This window comes from Megalobrama amblycephala, linkage group LG4, assembly GCF_018812025.1.
Source record: "Megalobrama amblycephala isolate DHTTF-2021 linkage group LG4, ASM1881202v1, whole genome shotgun sequence".
NCBI lineage: Eukaryota > Metazoa > Chordata > Actinopteri > Cypriniformes > Xenocyprididae > Megalobrama > Megalobrama amblycephala.
Window position 1 is genome coordinate 54,177,470 of NC_063047.1, and position 21,240 is coordinate 54,198,709.

The 21,240-nt window shown below is 38.0% G+C and overlaps 1 protein-coding gene and 1 long non-coding RNA gene across 2 annotated transcripts in view; one reads left to right on the forward strand and one right to left on the reverse strand.

Moving 5' to 3' along the window:
• The window catches only part of drd2b (dopamine receptor D2b), a 74,165-nt gene that overhangs the window by 11,419 nt on the left and 41,506 nt on the right, over nucleotides 1–21,240 (reverse strand). The window contains exons 3-4 of the mRNA XM_048190045.1: nucleotides 2,002–2,111; nucleotides 746–882 (exon numbers count right to left, since the gene is read on the reverse strand). Of these exons, the coding sequence (XP_048046002.1) occupies nucleotides 746–882; nucleotides 2,002–2,111 (247 nt within the window). The remainder of the gene's footprint in view (nucleotides 1–745; nucleotides 883–2,001; nucleotides 2,112–21,240) is intronic.
• Nucleotides 18,965–20,926, forward strand: LOC125267955. Its single transcript, XR_007184748.1, has 3 exons — nucleotides 18,965–20,223; nucleotides 20,339–20,413; nucleotides 20,539–20,926. It is a non-coding gene; the product is annotated as an uncharacterized LOC125267955 (long non-coding RNA).

Consider the following 21,240-nt stretch of genomic DNA (forward strand, 5'->3'; position numbering starts at 1 on the left):
AGTGAACTTAAACCTAAATACAAATATTGTTATAGAAAATGGAGTATATGTAAGGAAGTACATATATAGGTTGTGTTAAAAATGACAGTAAAGACATTTCTAATTTTACAAAAGATTCTAATTACAAATAAATTATTTCTATGAATCAAAGAATCCTGAAAAAATGTATCACAGTTTTAAGCAGCATGTTAACCGTTTTCAACATAGATAATAATACGAAATGTTTCGTGTGCACTAAATCAACAAATTATTTCCGAAGGATCATGGGACACTGAAGACTGGAATAATGGCTAAATTACTGTATTTTTTAAATGTAATTTTAAATTATATTTAAAAATATATTAAAATAGAAAATGTTTATTTTAAATTGTAATAATATTTCACAGTTTAACTATAGTTTTACTATATTTTTGATCAAATAAATGCAGCCTTGGAGAGCATTGGACAGCCGCATAACGTTTGGAGAGAGTGGATATATCTGACGAATTATTATAATAAAAAAATAAGTTAATATCACCAAAATGTCAAAAAGACAGTCAAGCATATTTTCATTTTCCATATCCAAGAATAAAGCTGATGGTGTTTGTGATCAAAAGAGATCCTGCTAATACTAATCAGGACAAATCAGATTTAAAAAAAAAATGTAATACTATAATAGTAAGTAACCAAATCTATTTATTTATTTATTTATTTATTTTGCAAACTGTTCCTTTAAGAATGTTAGGGGGAAAAATCTGTCATTTACCTGTATTATTTAATCCAAACAGCAGGGGGCAAGAAATAGCGAACGACAGCACCCAAACCACTGAGATCATTACAGTGACACGTCTTTTGGAGCTGTAGCGTGTGTTGTACAACATCGGCATGGCAACAGCCGTGTACCTGCACGAGAAGCCCAGAGGGAAGAAGATGTAAAGAGGGTGTGTGGGATGGGGTGATTTCGAATTTAAGCAGACAAACAGAGGAAGAAACAATGATGGTCACACCTGACAATCTGCCATCATCTCTCTTGCTTTTGTAACTGTAATAAACCTAAACCTCATCATCACCATTTCCAAAGCTTCAGTAGTCTTCCTACTCTAACAAAATGCTTGTGTCCACTAAGCATGCATTATGCTCACTGAAAGTGTTGTTTATTAGTGCTGTCTGCAATGTTTTAGTACTGAATTTAGTACTCAATGTAATTTTCATGGCAGAATTCCCTGATCTTTGTAGCAAACTACTTTGACATACTTTACTGAGATTCTGCATCATCGCTCCAGCATTGAAATGTGCCTATTCATAATGTTCTTCTCTATCAAATGGTCATCATTTGATGAATCACTGCTGACATGATCAATAAAACTGTAGACAAAATCTCTTCTTAAATAATATTCGGTATAACACCTTCTTTCTGTGGCAGGACTAGCATGTTTTAAATGTGGAAAGTAATTTTGCACCTGATTAAACTGAATTACGGATATCTAAAGAAAAAGACATAGATTCATCCCCTATATATGCTATGCCTTCACCCAAAAAATGAAAATTTTGTCATCATTCACTCGCTCTGATGTTGTTCCAAACCTGTATGACTTTCTATCTTCTGCGGAACACAAAAGATGATATTTTGAAGAATGTTGGTTACCAAACAGTTCTGGTGACCTCTGACTTCCATTATATTAGGAAACATTTCTCAAATATCTTTCTTTCAGTACCACAAAATCAAGTAGGTGAAACATGTTTGGAATGACATGAGGGTGAGTAAATTATGGCAGAATTTCTTGGTGAACTATCTTTAACTTTCTTTCATTTTTCCCTCACTGTTTTTAACAGCTGACTTAATTGATGCGTTTAAACAACATCTGGAGACTAGCACAGATATACATCAACAGAATCCAAGATGTCAATTTCATACAACAACCCCCCATCCTACTGCCAACTGGAAGATATGCGATTGATCTATGGTATTCTTGTCATTTAAGAGAATCATTACACTTTTCCCGAACTGATAGCAGAACCTACCTGTCAATACTAATAGCACACAGATTAAGAATGCTCGCCGTGCACATCATGACGTCCAAGGTGACGAAGATGTCACAGTGGATCTTACTGAAACGCCATTCCCCCACCACCTGCAACATAGACATATGCACATACACAAAATCAGTTTTGAAAAGACAAGTTAAATTATTTACTGAGGTCAACACGAAGAATACTTGTCGAATAAATAAATTAATATTTAAGTTTATAGAATTCACTGGGAGAAACTCAAAACTGAGTAGTGGTACACACATTAAAAAGGCTGCATTTATTTGTTCAAAAATACAGTCAAAACAATACTATTGTTAAATATTATTATTAGAGATGTGCCCGAAACCTTATTCGGAAAGGCATAATGGCTTCAAAAAGCCAAGGGATAGCATAGCACGATATTATATAAACATCTAAAATCACTATGCAATAATGCGTGTGAAGGGAATGAGTGTAAACTTTATGAATTAAATGAGCAGATAGCTAATAAAACAGCCACGTTGCCATCTCTGTGCATCTCTCAGAAACCAGGGCTTTGACAAGAGTGATAACTAAATAACTATACACCATACACATTTTGTACTATTTAATATATGTCTATTTAAATGTTTTAAATCTTGTATAATATGAAACATGAATGAGTGTAAACTTTATGAATGCAATTTTTAACCAATGAAAACTTACATCCACCTATTTTATATAGTCCTCTTATTTGAGGTTGTGGATATTCCAATGGCATTCAAGGACGCAAATCAGGGCCGGAAACGTGCCGTATAAAACACGGCACTGGCCGTCATTTCCTCAGAATCTTTCTCCTTCATACAATAATGCAGAGTTTCTCGAATCTGGTCCTGTATTGCCACTGCCCTGCAGAGTTTAGCTCAAACCCTGATCAAACTCATCTACCTGTGATTTTCTAGTGATCCTGAAGATTAGCTTGCTCAAGTGTGTTTGATCAGGGTTGGAGCTAAACTCTGCAGGGCATCACCCTCCAGGGCAAGATTTGAGGAACCCTGCAATAATGTGGCTTTGAGTCATCACTGAAAAGTAGATTTTAGGACTGCAAAGAGCCCCTTGTGCATTCTGGTGACTAAGAATGTTTTTGAAGATGTGTTCAGTCTGTGCAGGACTTATTGAGCTTCCTGATGGACACAAAATGTATGTCTTTTGCCTAGGCTGCACCCGTCAAGGGCTCTAATTGCCCCAGTGGGCGAGTGAGATGTCCATCGAAGGCATCTGCTCGGCAGCAGGATGGGCTTCCCCCGAGTACTTTCGACAAATTTTACAATCTGTATGTTTCTTCACCAACTTCTCGTATTTTCTCAGTGCAGTAGGGCTATTTTAGCGCGTTGGCCTGTGCGAACTCTCAGCTCGTCTGATGTAACAGTCTGTCAAGAATATATATATATTGTATATTTTGTAAGCTCATATATCATAGGATAGTGTTGTCACTATAGCGGCCGGATGCTCCACTTAAACATATAAAATTTAAAATTATAAAGCCATATGGGCCAACGTGGTATATCTGTGATCTATATTATGTTAGTGATCTGGGATTCACCGCTTCCTTTTCACTGTCACTGTGGTGGCTTGATGTGCCACTTGAACATTGTTATTCTTTTCAACTGAATTGTGTTCAGCAGCTTAAACCATCCCATTTACTCGGAACCCCTGAAACACTGGTGTTCAACTAGGTCCGGTAGTCTTCCCTGCTGCGTATTGGACATTGTTATAAGATATGTGTTACTGTACAACTGCTGGTATAGTTATCTCCCAAATGCAGTATTTCCCACTGCGGAATGTTGTGCTTAGGGCTATTAGCTCCTTCACAGTAACAAGGCGTGATTGGACTACATTTCCCATAGCGTCATCGATGATGCAACGTTGAGAGACCAATATTGAAACAGAATTTCTGCGGTTAGTGACATAACCTCAGTTCCCTGAAATGAGGGGACGAGACGTTGCGATCATGCCATGTCACTTATGCTCAGGGTTTTTAGTCAATTTCTTATTCATTCGAAAGATTCTGAGGAAATCCAGCACCATGTTATTTATGGTGCGTTCCTGCCCCTAATTTGCATGTTTAATGCCATTGTACATTGCAATGCAATGTCGTTATGCAATGCAGGCATCAGTATTCTAAGAGAACCGAGGTTGTGTTAGTGACCAGAGATGTTTTTAGTGTTACATACTTTAGAAATCATTCTAATATGCTGATTTGGTAAATAGTTGTGATGCTTAATGAAGTTTAATGAAATTTTTTGAGGAACAGAAAGTTTGAAGAGCATCATTAATTGAAATAGAAATAATTTGTAACATTATGTCTGTCATTTTGATTAATAATAAGTATCCATTTATTTTTTTTAAAATCATACTGATCACAAATGTTTTAGAATATATATTATATTATTATTAATCAAAATGACAGACATAATGTTACAAATTATTTCTATTTCAATTAATGATGCTCTTCAAACTTTCTGTTCCTCAAAAAATTTCATTAAACTTCATTAAGCATCACAACTATTTACCAAATCAGCATATTAGAAACAGAGCATATAAAAACCAAAAATAAAAATCTTTTTTATTTTTAAAACATCACCAAGTAAAATGCTGCATTTATATAGAACTGTCTCTTTACAACCACAACAAACGGGACACTTATCAGACGCGCATTCCGACTTCGCCTCAGCATCAGGCGCAAGTCAAGCGAGCGCGGAAAAGGTGCAGGTGACGACGAGGGAGCTTCAGTTAAACAACAGTGAACTACGGTCAGATGAGATGTTGTCAGGCTATGTCGGTAAAACATGACTGTCCAATCAGCCATTATACAGTGCTCGTGGCGCGCACTCAAGAATTGCATGCGCAAATGCGCCGGCGCACGCTGCATAATTACTTTATTATAGCTGAAATAAAGTGCAAAAGAAACTACGAGCAATGACCGTCATTGTTCTGTTTTAAGTTAAGTCATGAAATTACCAAACATGCGATTAAAGCTGCCTCAAAACTGTGCATGCATGTATTTGTTGACATGGTTTTAAATTGTTATCCAATTTGTTGGCCTTAAAACGTCTTAAAAATGCACATATGTACACCAGGGAAATCTACATTTTCGGGGGAGCATGCTCCCATACCCCCCAGCAAACAAAATTTTCTGACCTCGTAATTATGCAACCCTGCGTACAGCCCGGCTTATTCTATCTAATGAAATATGAGGTAAATGTGCATTTCTCCAAATGTGCGCACTTTTGGACTTAAAGTTTGCATGTGTATGCACTGTGATCAAAAATAAATGGGACCAAACGCGATTGAATGTAAAGGTTTGTGTGTCGTTATTCTATTAATAACTACCGATTGATTTTGCATTTCTATCAGAAATTAATAATTATTAGTGTCATTGTTGTGGTGCAAACATCTAAGCTATCTAATACTTCAAATCTCAAGGTTAAATCAGAAGATTTTTTTTGTAAAAATGTTTCTGTAACAGCTGCCAAAAATAGTACATAGCTCCACTGTTAATTTATTTTCAAAAAAAAAAAACTTTTCAACCCCCCCCCCCTGTTTTTTTCACAAATTGCACCCTGTATATATATATATATATATATATTATGTAAGGAATGTCAAGTTGTTTTTCCACAAAACCTCTAATTTAAAGCCTCCAAGCCTTTGTGTATGGAGATATATTTAACACCCCACAGAGCCTTAGCAATACTGCTAAGCCATTAACACACACAAATCAGTGTGACGACAAACAGCACCATTTCTATGAAATATTCAAGTTAGCAGTTTTACAAAGCGAAAGATGAAATGGTAGCTCACAGAAATGTAACAGAGCTAACAGCTCTTGAGATGTGGAAGATATATTCATGCCTTATTAATGTTGTATGAAAGGCTTTTTTTCTCAATCATAAGCCCATTGATTTGAATGAATGAATGTATTAGATGTGATTTGAATTAGCATATGCTTCATTTACTTCCTGTAATTGTATTACATTTTATACATTGTATTATGAAATGGACTGCATTCATTCCTTGCAAAGTATAATCTAATCTATTTTGAAAAAAAAAAAAAAAAAAAAAAAAAAAAAAAAACATTTTGTGGTTAATTAGCTTTGGTTTTTACAATTTATTTCCTAATGCATGCTTTAAAGTCTACCTTTCCATTCATGTGCAATCAACAAGCTCTTAGTAGAGCTCTTAAGCTCTTAGTATGAATAAGTAAAGAGGTATTTAACTGTATTTGAAGTATGCATACTTAAAATGCTAAGCATAGTATGATAAAGTAATTATGTGTTTGTTTTCTAGCCCACTGTGCATTACATATTTCTTTACTCATTTCCAGTCTTGTCTTATGCAGATCTCATGAACACACACAGATTTATTTACCCGTAACACAGTTTAGTTCAACATAGTCAAAGACTTAGTCCCCCTCAGTCAAGATGAATGTGAAAATGGATTTTAATGCTTAAATAGAATATACTGTAAAGATAAATGAATAAATAATAAAAAAATCCATTTGCATAGGCTTTCTAGGATTAATAATAGACTACTCTAGCAACATTTTAGTTAGGGATAGTCTGTTTGGCAAAGTTACATTTTGATTGGCACATTTGACATATTAACCTACGAACTTCCTGTGTTACGAAGAATTCAGCTCCACTGAGTAGGCTAAAGGTATGATGCATATAAATAATATATATACAATTATGCATCTGTTAAAGGTCAAAATAAGTGTGTGTTATGTGTTAGTGAAGTGGTCTCGACACAATTAATTACTTTTTGTGGTGGTGGTATCATAGTAACTTCATGGTATCATGGTCTGTATTCATGGTAAAACCATTGAAATTGTGTATCTAAGTCATATTTATATCTGGTGGTCTAAAACAAGTCGAATTTCTGAGTATGTTAGTCTAGGCAAATCTTTTGTTTTATGTAGTAATACTATTCAGTGCTCTGCCATCGGTATTTGCTCAGTAGCTTTTAGTTTCATAGTTGTAGTAGCAACAGGTTTGTTTATGGTCTGACAAATATGTGAATGGGTCATGTATGTTTTTCTAGCTAGGGATAATTTGCATTACATCATCTTCCCCTTTTGTTACCTCAGACACCCCCTCTTCAGTGGGTGGCGCCAGCTCTGCTTACGTCCTGACAGATTAATCAGTTATTGTAGGTGTTGTTATTCATTACAAATATTAAATGCATTACCTGGTGTTCTGTAAAGTGAATAATTGTTTAAGGTTTGGTGTTACTCGGACATATGTATGGTGAACAGACAGGAAGTAAAGTTTGTTATGGTATGTTACTACCTATGTCCCGTCTCGTGCTTCCCGTTAACTTAACATGGTGTCAGAAGTTTATGAAAACCAGTTAGTTATGATGCCACTATAAATACTTAGGAGAGAGTGTGATCACTTCTCTGTTAAGCAGACAGATACAAAGATTAAAGCGATCAGGGAAGAAAAGAAAAATGTGACGAGCAGGGCAGGCGAGAGTCGTGAGTGAACGGTTCGAGGCCGGTGACACAAGTGATAATGAGCATCACCTGTGAGGCACACCGGCCTTGAGTCTCTCACGGAGGAGCTCCGGAGGCATAAAAGGAGGAGCGACGACAGTGAAGGACGAGAGAGGACCAGGCCTGGACCTTACGTTATGTTTTATTGTGTTTGTGTGGCCGGCAGACGTCCGCGAGGGTCTGCCGGCATTACTTTCGTTTTGTTCTTTATTATTTTATATTAAAGTTTGTTTCAACGTTCGCCGGTTCCCGCCTCCTTCTTCCCGTATCTACGAACTGTGTTACAAAAAAAAAGAGAAAGAAGCGGAGATCAGTGAAGCAGTGGATGAGCGAGATGGAGAAAAGAGGATAGATGAGCTGGAGAGAAACAGCAGGAGAAAGGAAAGGACGTGACAATAGAAGATGAAGCAGTAAGTGTGCCACATTTGAGACCGTCGCTGATGCCTCCAAGTTTGATTTCAGCGATATGAGTGAAAGGTGATACAGAGGATCTTTTCGTCGACTGAGAAACCAAAGACTGTTAGTGAGTTTTTGAAATGAGCACATGCGTAAGAACAACCCCCCTCCTTCACAGCTCATTTCGAGGGAACGCCTCCCAAAACTCGTGCACAAGTATTGGAACACGAGTGTTTGTTTACCACCGGCATTCGCTGTGTCGTGTTAGTGGATTCATTATGTCAGACTCACCGCAGGTAACTCATAATCTGCAGTTGTTAACGTTACTCCTGTCTCCTGACAAAAACATTGCATGCGGTGCCTGTGGAGTGTGGAAAGTTACTGGAGCACGCAGCCGCGCACGTCTCTCACAAGAAACGTCATGGCAGTGATTGACAAGCCAGAGGGCCAATCCACGCAGGTCTCTCACAAGGAACGTAATGGCAGTGATTGACAAGCCAGAGGGCCAAACGATTGGCTGATGTTTTAAGGGCCCTACCTCATGCACAGATGAGGTATATTAATATTATTCCTTTCAGTGCACCTAATAAATAGTCTTTTATCAGTTAGTAAAGACAGTTTCAAGTAATATTGCAAAAATGTATAAAACAAAACATCCTCTTTAGCACCTTGAATGGCCCAAATGGATGCAACGCTTTGAACGTTATAGAATTGCGTCGACGCTTTGAACGTTACAGAATTGCGTCAGGCCTAGACAAGCAGTAACAAGAATATCAGGTTAATACGTTTATGTATACCATTGATGACAAAGCTGAAGATATCCTAAATGTTCTTCCCCTGTCTGAGGAGGAGAAAAAAGTCATATCAGACTGTGAAAATGGCGTTCACACAGCATTGTGTAAGCAAACGTAATTTAATTGTAATTTCTGAACGTGCACGTTTTAACAGACATAATCAAGAGGAAGGAGAGGGTATAGAAGCTTTCATCACTGCTGTACATGCATTGGCAGAACATTGTGAGTTTGGAGCCTTAAGAGATTAACTGATAAGAGACAGAATTGTTGTTGGCATACAGGATGCAAGACTGTCTGAAAATTTGCAACTTGATCCTGAGCTCACATTGGAAAAAGCCACGATTAAAGTGAGGCAAAGTGAGGCTGTGAAGAGACAGCAAGTGAGTTCAATAGAGACAAGTGAGTGGATTGAACTGGTCAGATTGAATGGTCAAAACACAGAGTTCAAGCTGGACACTGGCGCAGCAGTTACTACAATCCCAGAAAGCAGTTTTTCGACAGACATTCATGGCAAACTCCAGCCACCCTGCAAAGTCCTGTATGGGCCCGGGAATCAGGCCCTCGATGTTCAGGGCCTATTCCAGGGAGTGTTGAACATCAAAAATAAACTAACTAAACAGGACATTTATGTTGTGAAAGGACTGTTCAAAGCACTGTTGGGACTCCCAGCAATAGAGGCTTTGCATTTGATTACACGCCTAACACTGTGCAGACTAAAACAGAAGATTTTGTCGCTAACTATCCTGCTGTCTTCAAAGGGCTGGGAAAGTTGAAAGAGCCGTACAAGAATGAACTAGAGCAGGGAGCCATACCTTATGCACTCTCATCCCCACGAAGAGTTCCACTCCCTCTGCGAGACAAAGTGAAAGTTGAACTGCAACGCATGGAAGCCATAGGAGTGATATCTAAGGTCACCGGGCCGACTCCATGGTGAGCATGGTTGGTGGTTGTGCCTAAAGCTCAGGGGAAAATTAGATTGTGCGTAGATCTAACTCACCAAGTGGGTGCGTCGTGAGCAGCACATCTTACTAGCAGTTGATCATACGCTAGCCATGTTAGCCAGGGCTAAAGTGTTTACGAAGCTTGATGCCACGTCAGGGTTTTGGCAAATTCCCCTGACAAAGGAAAATTCGCTCCTGACCACTTTCATCACACCATTTGGCCGGTACGCTTTTAACCGGTTACCGTTTGGGATTTCTTCGGCCCCGGAACACTTCCAGCACCGTATGACACAGATGCTGGAGGGCTGCGAAGGAGTAGTTTGTCATGCAGATGATATTGTGGGATATGGGGAAAACCTACAGCAACATAATGAAAGTTTGCATTGGGTTCTGAGCAGACTTTAAAAAAAAGGACTAACATGAGATGAATGAGAAATGTGTCTTTGCCAAGGACAAGATCATGTTTGTTGGACACAGTGTTACTTCAGATGGAATTGTACCTGAACCTAGCAAGGTGAGAGCGATACTGGATATGCCTGAGCCCAGCTGTGTAGCTGATGTTAGGAGGGTCATGGGCATGGCGAACTATCTGGGCAAATTTGTGCCACACCTGGCTTCATTCACATGTCCATTGAAAGATTTGCTATCAGAAAAGAATGAATGGTGTTGGAATACACCCCAGCAAGAGGTCTTTCAGAAATTAAAGAAAGAGCTTAGCTCAATCCCAGTGTTGGCCCAGTACTCCCCAACATATGAGACTAGACTGTCAGCGGATGCTTTGTCGTTCGGGTTAGGAGGAGTGCTGACCCAAAAACAACCTGAAAATGGACAATGGAAGCCAGTGGTCTACATTTCCCGAGGGTTGTCAGAAGCAGAAAAACACTACACGCAGATAGAGAAGGAAGCTTTGGCAGCGACGTGGGCTTGAGAACACCTTTCCTCCTATCTGCTGGGGTTAAAGTTCACCCTTGAAACGGATCACAAGCCTCTAGTCTCTTTGCTGAGTACCAGAGCATTGGACCAACTCCCTCCTCGTGTCTTAAGATTTCATCTGAGTTTGATGCGCTTCGATTATGACATAATTCATGTGCCTGGAAAGCAGCTGATCACAGAAGATGTGCTGTCAAGAGCACCTGTTGAACACTCTCAGAAAAGGAGATGGAGCAAGAGACAGATCTGAAGGTGTTCGCTGATTCGATTGTGCAAGGCTTTCCAGCCACAGAAACAAGGCTGAAACAAATAGTTGACGAACAAAAAGCTGACTCAGTCTGTGAAAAAATCTGCCAGTACTGCCAGTCTGGGTGGTCAGAGAAAAGTCACCTGCAGAAAGAGCTGTGGCCATATTGGCAAGAACGAGGACATTTTTCCATAGCTGGAGACCTCCTTTTGAGAGGACAAAGAATTGTCATACCAAGATCCATGTGGCAAGAGATACTGAAAATTCTTCACGAAGGCCACCAGGCGATTGTAAAATGCAGGGCCAGAGCACGTCAGTCAGCGTGGTGGCCGGGTACATCAGTACACATTAGCCAGCTGGTGGAACAATGTAGTGTCTGTGCTCAACACAGGAATGCGTGGTGTGAGCCATTGTTACCAACGCCCATTCTAGAAAGTCCATGGAAACGTAGCGGTACTGATCTGTTCTTCTGGGAGAAAGAGAATTACCTGCTTGTCGTTGACTATTTTTCTCTGTACATCGAGGTGGCAAGACTTAAAGTATCTACCTCGAGCACAGTCATATCTACCTGAAAGACTGTAGAAAAATGTGCAATAGTTGCTACTTTAATTGGGTTTAAATGAAATCCACAAACTAAATCATTAGTCTGTTTGAGCTTTGAGTCCGTACTGCTTGTTTAAACGTACGAAAAGAATGTCCTCCAAGACCTGTGCATTCATTGATGACCTCAGTGGGGAAAGAATGTACATGAGGCATGAAAATGTGCGCTCTACGCTGACTTGTGTTACAGGTAGTGCAATTACATTCATAGCAAGTGGCAGGGGTGGAGCCTATGGGGGGTAGGCTCCGCCCCTGCCTCTAACTTCAGGCAGGACCTACCAGCTAACTTCAAGACCTGGACGAAGGACGGGGGCCTACGCCAAAGAACTTTGAGACAGAGCTCGTTGAGGGGTTTTATTTTATTTTTTATTTTATTTTATTTTATTTTATTTTATTTATTTAATCTGATCTTGTACCAAATAAATCATTCATATTTAAATTCTCCCTCTGAGTCTTTTTGGTAGAACTAAATAGTATGTTGTGCACACAATTTAGTAAATCGAGGGAACGACTTATTTAAGTGCCCGCACAATTTACTTTTTTTCCCTGCATGTCGTGTGCGGGGCTCCGTAATGTTCTGTTTCAGTAAGCAAGGCAAAGAACAAAACATTGAAATAGCCTGAATACTGAGTCTGTTAGTTTACTTATAGAAATAAGGATATATAGGCCAGTTAAGGACCATACATGAACATCCTCTCTCACTTTTGCCTATGACCAGCCAAAAAATAACATTCTGCATACACCATTCTGTTTCATCATATTTACACTTAATGGTGAAAAAAAGGGTGTAGTGCCAAATGTATATGCACAGTCCAATGTCACAAAACTTACTGTGAGAAAAAGTAGAAAAAATTATCTGGACACAACGAATAAGGCAAGTTCACACTTACAAATAATTAGATAGAGTAACAGAGTATGCGTATTTGCCGTGCTGTCCATTGGGAGAGGAGTTGGGGTTGTGGAGGGATGCAGAAAACTGTTGAGGAACATAGGTGAGTAGGCCATGTATATATTCTTTAATTCTGAGTAAGGTTGAGAAATTAGTTTAAAAAGTGTGGATAGATCTTGTGATCTTTGTGTGTGGTCAATGAATGAGACATTTTTGTTACCATATATGCAATAGTGACACAAATATTATAGTAAATTAGTCCAAGTATTATCTTTCAATACCGTAGCTGCTGGAAAAGTGGGCCATTTTTCTCTGACATTGAAATAATTTATTCTTATATTGTCCTATATTATGAACACTATATGTACTCTTCAAGACCTTTTTAAACTCTCTAGAGAAATATTTGTTATGGATGTCCCTTCTGCAAGAAGGAAATGATGGTTTACACTTCGGAGTAGTCATTGATTTGGTGTCATTGCATTGATCTCACTGCTTCAGCCTAGCCACATACAAATCCCTACTATAAAAACTTACATTCAGCAATGAACACTTTGTGCAATATCATCAGTTTCAAATCCTAGTAAATCATGTCCTGTCATCTGGAACTGTCAGCATAACTCAGCATTAATTATCTCAATGTTCTTTTGCTCTTGTCACTATATCTTCAGTTTTTCTCAACACAGATCCCATTAACTTGACTTAGTTTTATAAATCAGTGCTGACATAATTAATCAGCCGTTCCCTTTCTCTGTCCTCTCTATCATTAGATGCAGAAATCACAGTGAGAGCTTGTCTGCCCAAGCACATCTTTATAAAGCCATTCATTATTTATAGGTAAACTATGACAAGACGACATTTCTTTTACATGGCCAGACTCTCTATCTCTGTCGACAGCTCAATACAGTATATCTGCAACACTGTCAGGAAACTCTAGAGTGATTGAAGATATATCTGATCTATCTACCCATAAATCTCAAAGTCTTGAAGTAGCTGCCGCAGTAACCACATTCACTGTATGTTGGGCCTAATCCAGGCTCTTCAACAGGGGGTCTATGGTGGTACTACTGGGGGTCCACCAATTATTGTTTGATCTCAAACTATTTTGAAATGAATGAAAGTATGCAATAGAAAGAATATAACATTACACTAACTTTAACCAAAGCTAAAGTTAAGAAGCTAAAGTTTTAGTTTCACTGGCATTTCCACATTAACCCTCTGGAGTCTGAGGCTGATTTGGGGCCTGGAGAAGTTTTGACATGCCCTGACATTTGTGCTTTTTCAGTTGTTCATAAACATATTAATGGAAAAAGTGTCATTACACTGTATTCAGCACAAACTAGGCTACCATAATATGTGATGAACATGTATGTACATGTTTGTGTTTTGAAGGAATAAAGTTTATGCGTGGTTATTGAAAAACAAAAAAACTTATGTCACTGAAATAAGGCCAAAACATATATTAAATCTGTGTTCACAAGACTTCTGGGTATTGGAGGTTGTAGACTAGAGTTTTTGCTTCAAAATTATGTAAAAATTATCCTGCCTACTACTTCATATAAAACAATAGAGAGATTTAAATTTTGTAAGACACTTTTTGTCAAGAAACACAGTATGCATGGAGGCGTGAATCATCATGAATAATGGGTCATTTACACCTGAGAAGATGCGATTTGCATAATGAGCTCTAATGACTTACATGTTAATGAGGCCTTTCAGTCAGGTAGGCTGTGAAAAAACCCTCTGTGATCATTTGTGAAGCTCATCATGGTGTATATCAAACATACAGAAAAAACAGCAATACTGTGAAATATTATTACAATTTAAAATAATGGTATTCTATTATATGCTTTAAAATATAACGTATTTCTGTGATGCAAAGTGTCTGAACAATTATGTTACCTCTATGGCATTTCATATAGGCTCTTAGCTTAAAAGCATGCACATTGATGGATTCTCATATGTTTATGTCAATTTTCTATACAGAGGAGTAACATTTATTCAAAATTTATTGTCATCACTATGAGCGCTGGATACTGTGTTTTCAATTCATACTTGCAGCCGAGGGCGCTCTGTACACCTTTAGTCCACAAATTATTCTAAAGAAGAAGAGGACATTTCAGGAATGGTGTTTTTAATTCATACTTGCAGCCGGAGGGCGCTCTCTGTACACCTTTAGGCCACAAATTCATATAAAGAAGAAAAGGAACCAGGTACTAACTGCATGTCTTCTAGAGATCGCTAACCATTGCTTTAACATCCAAATAAACACTTTTCAAGACAATAAATACACGATTGAGACGATGAATGCATGTATTGCCTCTGAATTTGCGTCTGAATAGCGCTGGCTCCATGGGCGTGGCCGCATTAGCGGATAATGAGCTGAATCACAGACTTCTGACATGGCTCTCTTTTCATACAGATTACATAAACACAGAATGTTTGTTTTCGATTTGACTTGCACGATTTAAAACCTGACATTTCAAAGTTTCTTTAGACGTAAGTGTCATTTTTTTTGTCATTAGTATTCATAAGTTACAGTTCATTTTCTGAGAACTATCAGATTGGACTTCGTTCAGAGGGAGAGGAGAGATCACGCATCATGTTAGTTTTCTTTTATTTTACAAAAAGCACAACATTGTGTTTTTACACTGAGTGTACACAAATAAAAGAAGACATTCTATAGTTTCAATTGATGTATTACTTATGTCTCTATGACAAGAAATGACAGAGTATTTTAAGTCTGTTTTGCTGTAATGTGAAAAAAATCCTGCAAAACGGCGCGTTTTCAGACCTCAGGGAGTTAATGATGCCCCAAAATAGGCAGTTAAAAAATTAATTAAAAAAAAATCTATGGGGTATTTTGAGCTGAAACTTCACAGACACATTCAGGAGACACCTTAGACTTATATTACATCTTGTGAAAAAGCATTCTTGGGCACCTTTAATTGTATGTACAACATTGATGGAGTATTTTGAGTCTCTTTCACACTGGTAAGAAAATAACCGAGGTAGTATCGCTGCCCGATACCTCAGACTCCAGAGTGTTAACCTCCACGGTGTGGCAGGCTGCTATCTGCGGCTCTTCAACCACTTGCCACCTGGAGCCAGGCTTGGGAAGCCATTCCTGACGTGGCAAATTGGGTTTTAGAAATAATCAAACGGGGTTACTTGTTCCAGTTCACTCACAGACCTCCACACTTCAGGGGCGTGTCTCACACATCCGTTTCGGACATCAACGCTCACATCCTCCAAGCCGAAGTACAAGCTCTGCTAGCAATAGCTACCATACAAAAGGTGTTTGCTAATTCAATAATTTCTGTTGGCCCAAAATTTTGGGCATTTCAAATGGATGTATAATCAAATTGGCTCTCTTAACTCCCTCGGGTCGGCGGTCACGCTGGCGTGACCACCGCGTTTTTTTTCTAACCAGTGTGAAAGAGACTCAAAATACTCTGTCAATGTTGCACATACCATTAAGAGCTATACACCATTTTAATCTGTGGAATATCTTCTTTTATTTGTGTACACTCAGAGTAAGAACAAAATGTTGTGCTTTTTGCAAAATAAAGAAAACTAACATGATGCGTGATCTCTCGTCTCCCTCTGAATGAAGTCCAATCTGATAGTTCTTAGAAAACAAAACATTAGAAAAACATTGAAATGTCAGGTTTTAAATCGTGTAAGTCAAATCAAAAACAAAAATTGTGTCAATTGTAATCTGTATGAAAGAGAGCCATGTCAGAAGTCCGTGATTCAGCTCATTTTCCGCTAATGCGGCCACGCCCACGGAGCCAGCGCTATTCAGACGCAAATTCTGAGGCAATGCATGTATACATTGTCTCAATCGTGTATTTATTGTCTTGAAAAGTGTTTATCTGGATGTTAAAGCCATGGTTAGCGACCTCTAGAAGACATGCCATTAGTTCCTGTTCTTCTTTAGATGAATTTGTGGACTAAAGGTGCACAGAGCGCCCTCCGGCTGCAAGTATGAATTGAAAACAGTATCCAGCATTCATAGTGATGACAATAAATACTGAATAAATATTACTCCTCTGTATAGAAAATTGACATAAACATATGAGAATCCATCAATATTTCTCCAAATGTGCATGCTTTTAAGCTAAAAGCCTATATGAAATGCCATAGAGGTAACATAACTGTTCAGACACTTCACAGAATCACATCACAGAAATGCATTATATTTTAAAGAATGTAATAGAATACCATTATTTTAAATTGTAATAATATTTCACAGTATTGCTGTTTTTTCTGTATGTTTGATTTACACCATGATGAGCTTGAGACATGATCACATCACAGAGGGTTTTTTCACAGCCTACCTGACTGAAAGAGCTCATTATAATGCAAGTCATTAGAGCTCTTTATGCGATTATTTTGTCTTCTCAGGTGAGAATCATCCATTATTCATGATGATTCACGCTTCCATGCATACTGTGTTTCTTGACCAAAGATGTTTTAGAAAATGTTAAATCTCTCTATTGTTTTATATGAACAAGCAGGCAGCATAATTTTTACCTCATCTTGAAGCAAAAACTCTAGTCTACAACCTCCAATACCAGAAGTCTTGTGAACACAGATTTAATATATATTTTTTGGCTTTATTTCAGTGACTTGAGTTTTTTGTTTTTTCAATAACCACGCATAAACGTTATTCCTTCAAAAATACAAACATGTACATACATGTTCCTCACATATTATTGTAGCCTAGTTTGTGCTGAATACAGTGTAATGACACTTTTGTCATTTATATGTTTATGAACAACTGAAAGAAGCACAAATGTCAGGGCATGTCAAAACTTCTCCAGGGCCCCAAAAATCCTCAGACCCCTGAGGGTTAACACTCAGAGGTCGGCTGGTCGCGCCGGCGATACCACCTTGCTTTTTTCTTATGAGTATGAAAGAGATTTAAAAAACTAAAATGTTGTACTTTTTGCAAAATAAAGAAAACTAACAATGATGTGGGATCTTTCGTCTCCCTCTGAACGAAGTCCAATCTGATAGTTCTCAGAAAATGAACTGTAACTTAGTGAATACTAATGACACAAAAATGAGACTTATGTCTAAAGAAATGTTGGAATGTCAGGTTTTAAATTGTGTAATTCAAATCGAAAACAAAAATTTTCTGTTTATGTAATCTGAATGAAAAGAGACACATGTCAGACGTCCATGATTCAGCTCATTATCCGCTAATGTGGCCACGCCGACGGAGTGAGCACTCTATTCAGATGCAAATTTTGAGGCAATACATGTATACATCATCGCAATTGTGTATTTATTATCTTCAAAAGTGTTTATCTGCATGTTATAGCCATGGTTATGGCGATCTCTGGATGCCACTGTTAGTTCCTGGAATATCACATGGTATGCCTGTTCTTCACTGAGTCATTTGTGGACTAAATGTGCACAGAGTGCCATCCGGCTGCAAGTATGAATTGAAAACACAGTATCCAGAGCTCATAGTGATGATAATAAATATATTGAATAAATATTACTCCTCTGTATAGAAAATTGACATAAACATATGAGAATCCATCAATATTTCTCCAAATGTGCATGCTTTTAATCTAAAAACCCTGATGGATGTTGTTTTGTCAAAGATAACGACTCAGTTTTTCATATTCATAACTCCTGACACATAGGCTATCAACAAATTACGGTCACTATAAGAGTAAAACAGAGGTCAAAATGTGAAGCTTGAGTCTTAGATCTTTTTAATGATGTATAGTTTGTCAACTGCACATTAACAAAGTATATTAAAATAGAAAACCATTATTTGGTTAGAGACTTGAGACTTCTTATAAAAACATTATAATAGTAATGCGTCCAATCTTTTGACTGGTACTATAATTTAAACTATAATAGGCCTATACAAAATTTTCTTCACATGTGCAATAATGCGTGCATGCATGAGATCACAACAAATCATGTTTTTTTGTCAAGAGTGGACATTATATTTACGTTAATACAGCTGATATGTTCCTGTTATCAGAGGGTTTTTTCACATAGCCTACCTGACTGAAAGGGCTCATTATGTAGGTCATTATGCAGGTCATTATGCAGGGTCTTTGTCTTCTCAGGTGTGAATCACAGCATTATTCATGAAGATTCATGCCTCCACACATACTGTGTTTCTTGACAAAAAGTGTCTCACAAAATTTAAATCAATATATTGTTTTATATGAACAAAGTATGCAGGATAATTTTTACATAATTTTGAAGCAAAAACTCTAGTCTACAACCTCCAATACCCAGAAGGCTTGTGAACACATATATAATATTAGTTTTGTGGCCTTATTTCAGTTACTTAAGTTTTTTGTTTTTTCAATAACCACGCATAAACGTTATTCCTTCAAAAATACAAACATGTACATACATGTTGCTCACGTATTATGGTAGCCAAGTTTGTGCTGAATACAGTGTAATGACACTTTTTCCCATTAATATGTTTATGAACAACTGAAAAAAGCACAAATGTCAGGGCATGTCAAAACTTCTCCAGGGCCCCAAAAATCCTCAGACCCCAGAGGGTTAAAGTCCCCCTGTAGTCAATCATTTTATCCTTTAAAACTCATCTTTGATCACCAAAATGACATATTTAAATGTTTTTTTCCTGTGAAAAAAACACTGCATGAAAAGTAGGATTTTCGTCAGTAAGCGGCACTGTAGATTGTCGTGGAAGTTCAGGTTTACGACTGCACACGGCAATTTGCAGGCAACACCGAAAACTGCCGTGAATTGTCAGAAATTGACGTGGACCTTGCTTGGCAGTTGTCCCCCCGTGACCCCCCTTCCCCTAATTCCAGGGGAGGCTTTAACATGTAAATGAAAATACTGTGAGCTATACAAATGCAAATGCAAATTCTCTCAGAATCAACTAATTTTGAGAGAAATGTCTGCAGGTATCCATCTGCTACTTCCAGTCTATTGATGGATATGACTCTGGAGCAGAGTATGATACAAGCCTGCACAAAGTCAAGTTTTTATAATTCCTAAGCCAAAGCAAATGTTGAGTTTAAATCAGTCATAAATCCAGAATGAAACATGGTTGTTTTAGGATACAGAGTGTACTTGAAACCTAAGCAAGAGATCTCAGGAAATAAAATCAACAAAATCAGTAAAATCACCTAGAACAAACACAAGCCAAAGTGTCTGTTTTTTTCCCCTTAATATATGTAATCGCTCATAAAATAAATAATTTGATTATGAACAATAGCAACATCAATTAACAAGACTTGTTAATAAAAAACATTAAAGACTTTGCAATTCACATTTGCTTTAGGTAGCCTACTGCTAATTTTAGCTTAATCTGTCTCTTGTAATTTGTGTTTAGAAAACATGGTAGCACACTACAGACACAATATGATACACTATTGTTGAAAATAAATATTTATACTTAATTTCGTTGACAAGTTTGACATTCATTGAAACTAGTGTCCCATGTTAACGTGGGCGTGGTTTGTGAGCGTGACGTGAGAGCATGATAAACTTCCTTAAAACTGCTCCAAAAACGCAGGAACGAACACCGCATAATCGAGGCGATTTATTACGCATTATACAGCTGGTGAAACATACGTTTTTAAATCTATAATCCGTGGAATATCGCATGTGACGAATCTGTCGCCGTCTAACATTTGCTGGAAATCCAGGTAAAACTATCTGCGTGCTCGCGCGCGCCCCCAGTTAACATGATCTCCAGTTGATCCGTAACACCGGCGAGAAGAAACTGCTGAATGCTATCAGTGGGCTGCCGATGTGAGCAGTTCACTTTAGTAAACTCCAGGTTGCTGTCCATAGAAGATAGGTTGGCTGCTTTGGATTCGAAAAACTGTGTGGAAGATACTAACTCTAAGAAGAGAAGACGGGTGCACAATCCTAAAATTGCGGTAAGACTGCTATCTAAGCTAAAAGTAGCCTAAAAGCAAAGCTTTTTTAAGTAGCACAAGTGTAAGTAACTTTTACTATTTTCTCCTTTATTGTTTTTTTTTTTTTTTGTTTAAGTACAAACATCCAGATCTTGCATCGCAGGCGGAAGCTGTGAAGCGGTTAGCTCGGAGTCGAGCGAGAAGAAAGAGGGTAAGATTTATTAGATTAGATCAGTTTTTGGTCAATGTGACTATTTTTCAGGTGCATTAATATGTGTTGAGTCCATACGCAGTGCATTGCGCAATACTGATTGTCTTTATTGGTTGTTTTTACAGCTGCTAGAAGCAAGACCGTGTGCTAGCTGAGGATGAGGTGGGCCTTTGGAAGTGCGCTACCGTAGACCTGATGTCTGATGAGGAAGACGGCATCGTTGACGGGGTGTCTGGATGGATTGCACTGAGCTCTGTGCCACGCTGCAGTCGAGATTTGAGGCGATTCCAAAGTACAGGACAACGCACCACAGACGTCTGTAAAATGGACTGAATTCAGACAGAATGCCGCTAGTTACCTACAGCTCCGAAGCGGAAAACAGACATTTCATGGTGCTGTAGGATTTTGGGCTTCTCGTGAGCTCCCCATTTGTTGTGTGGGCAGATCTCCTACGTTTTGTACATGGTTGTGTGTTTGTGTTTGTGCTAATAAAGCTCTTTCTTTGAATAAACAGCACGTCCCTGGCAAATTTTCCTTTCCTCAATAAATTCATGTCCTTGATGGTAATAATAGTGTAGGATAACAATGACATGAATATACAACATAATAGCATGTGTATATATAAAATTAAATATATATATATATATATATAATTATAATTTTGGGATTTAAATTTATAATGATCCAGAGTGACCAATAGTAACAGATCTGCCAACCAATCACGAGTGATTTTTCTTGTTTAAATGTAGTAGCTTCAACCAATACTGAGTGAGGAAATTCAAGCCATTCTCTGGCAAGGCGCGGGCGCTGCTATTCATATGCTAATT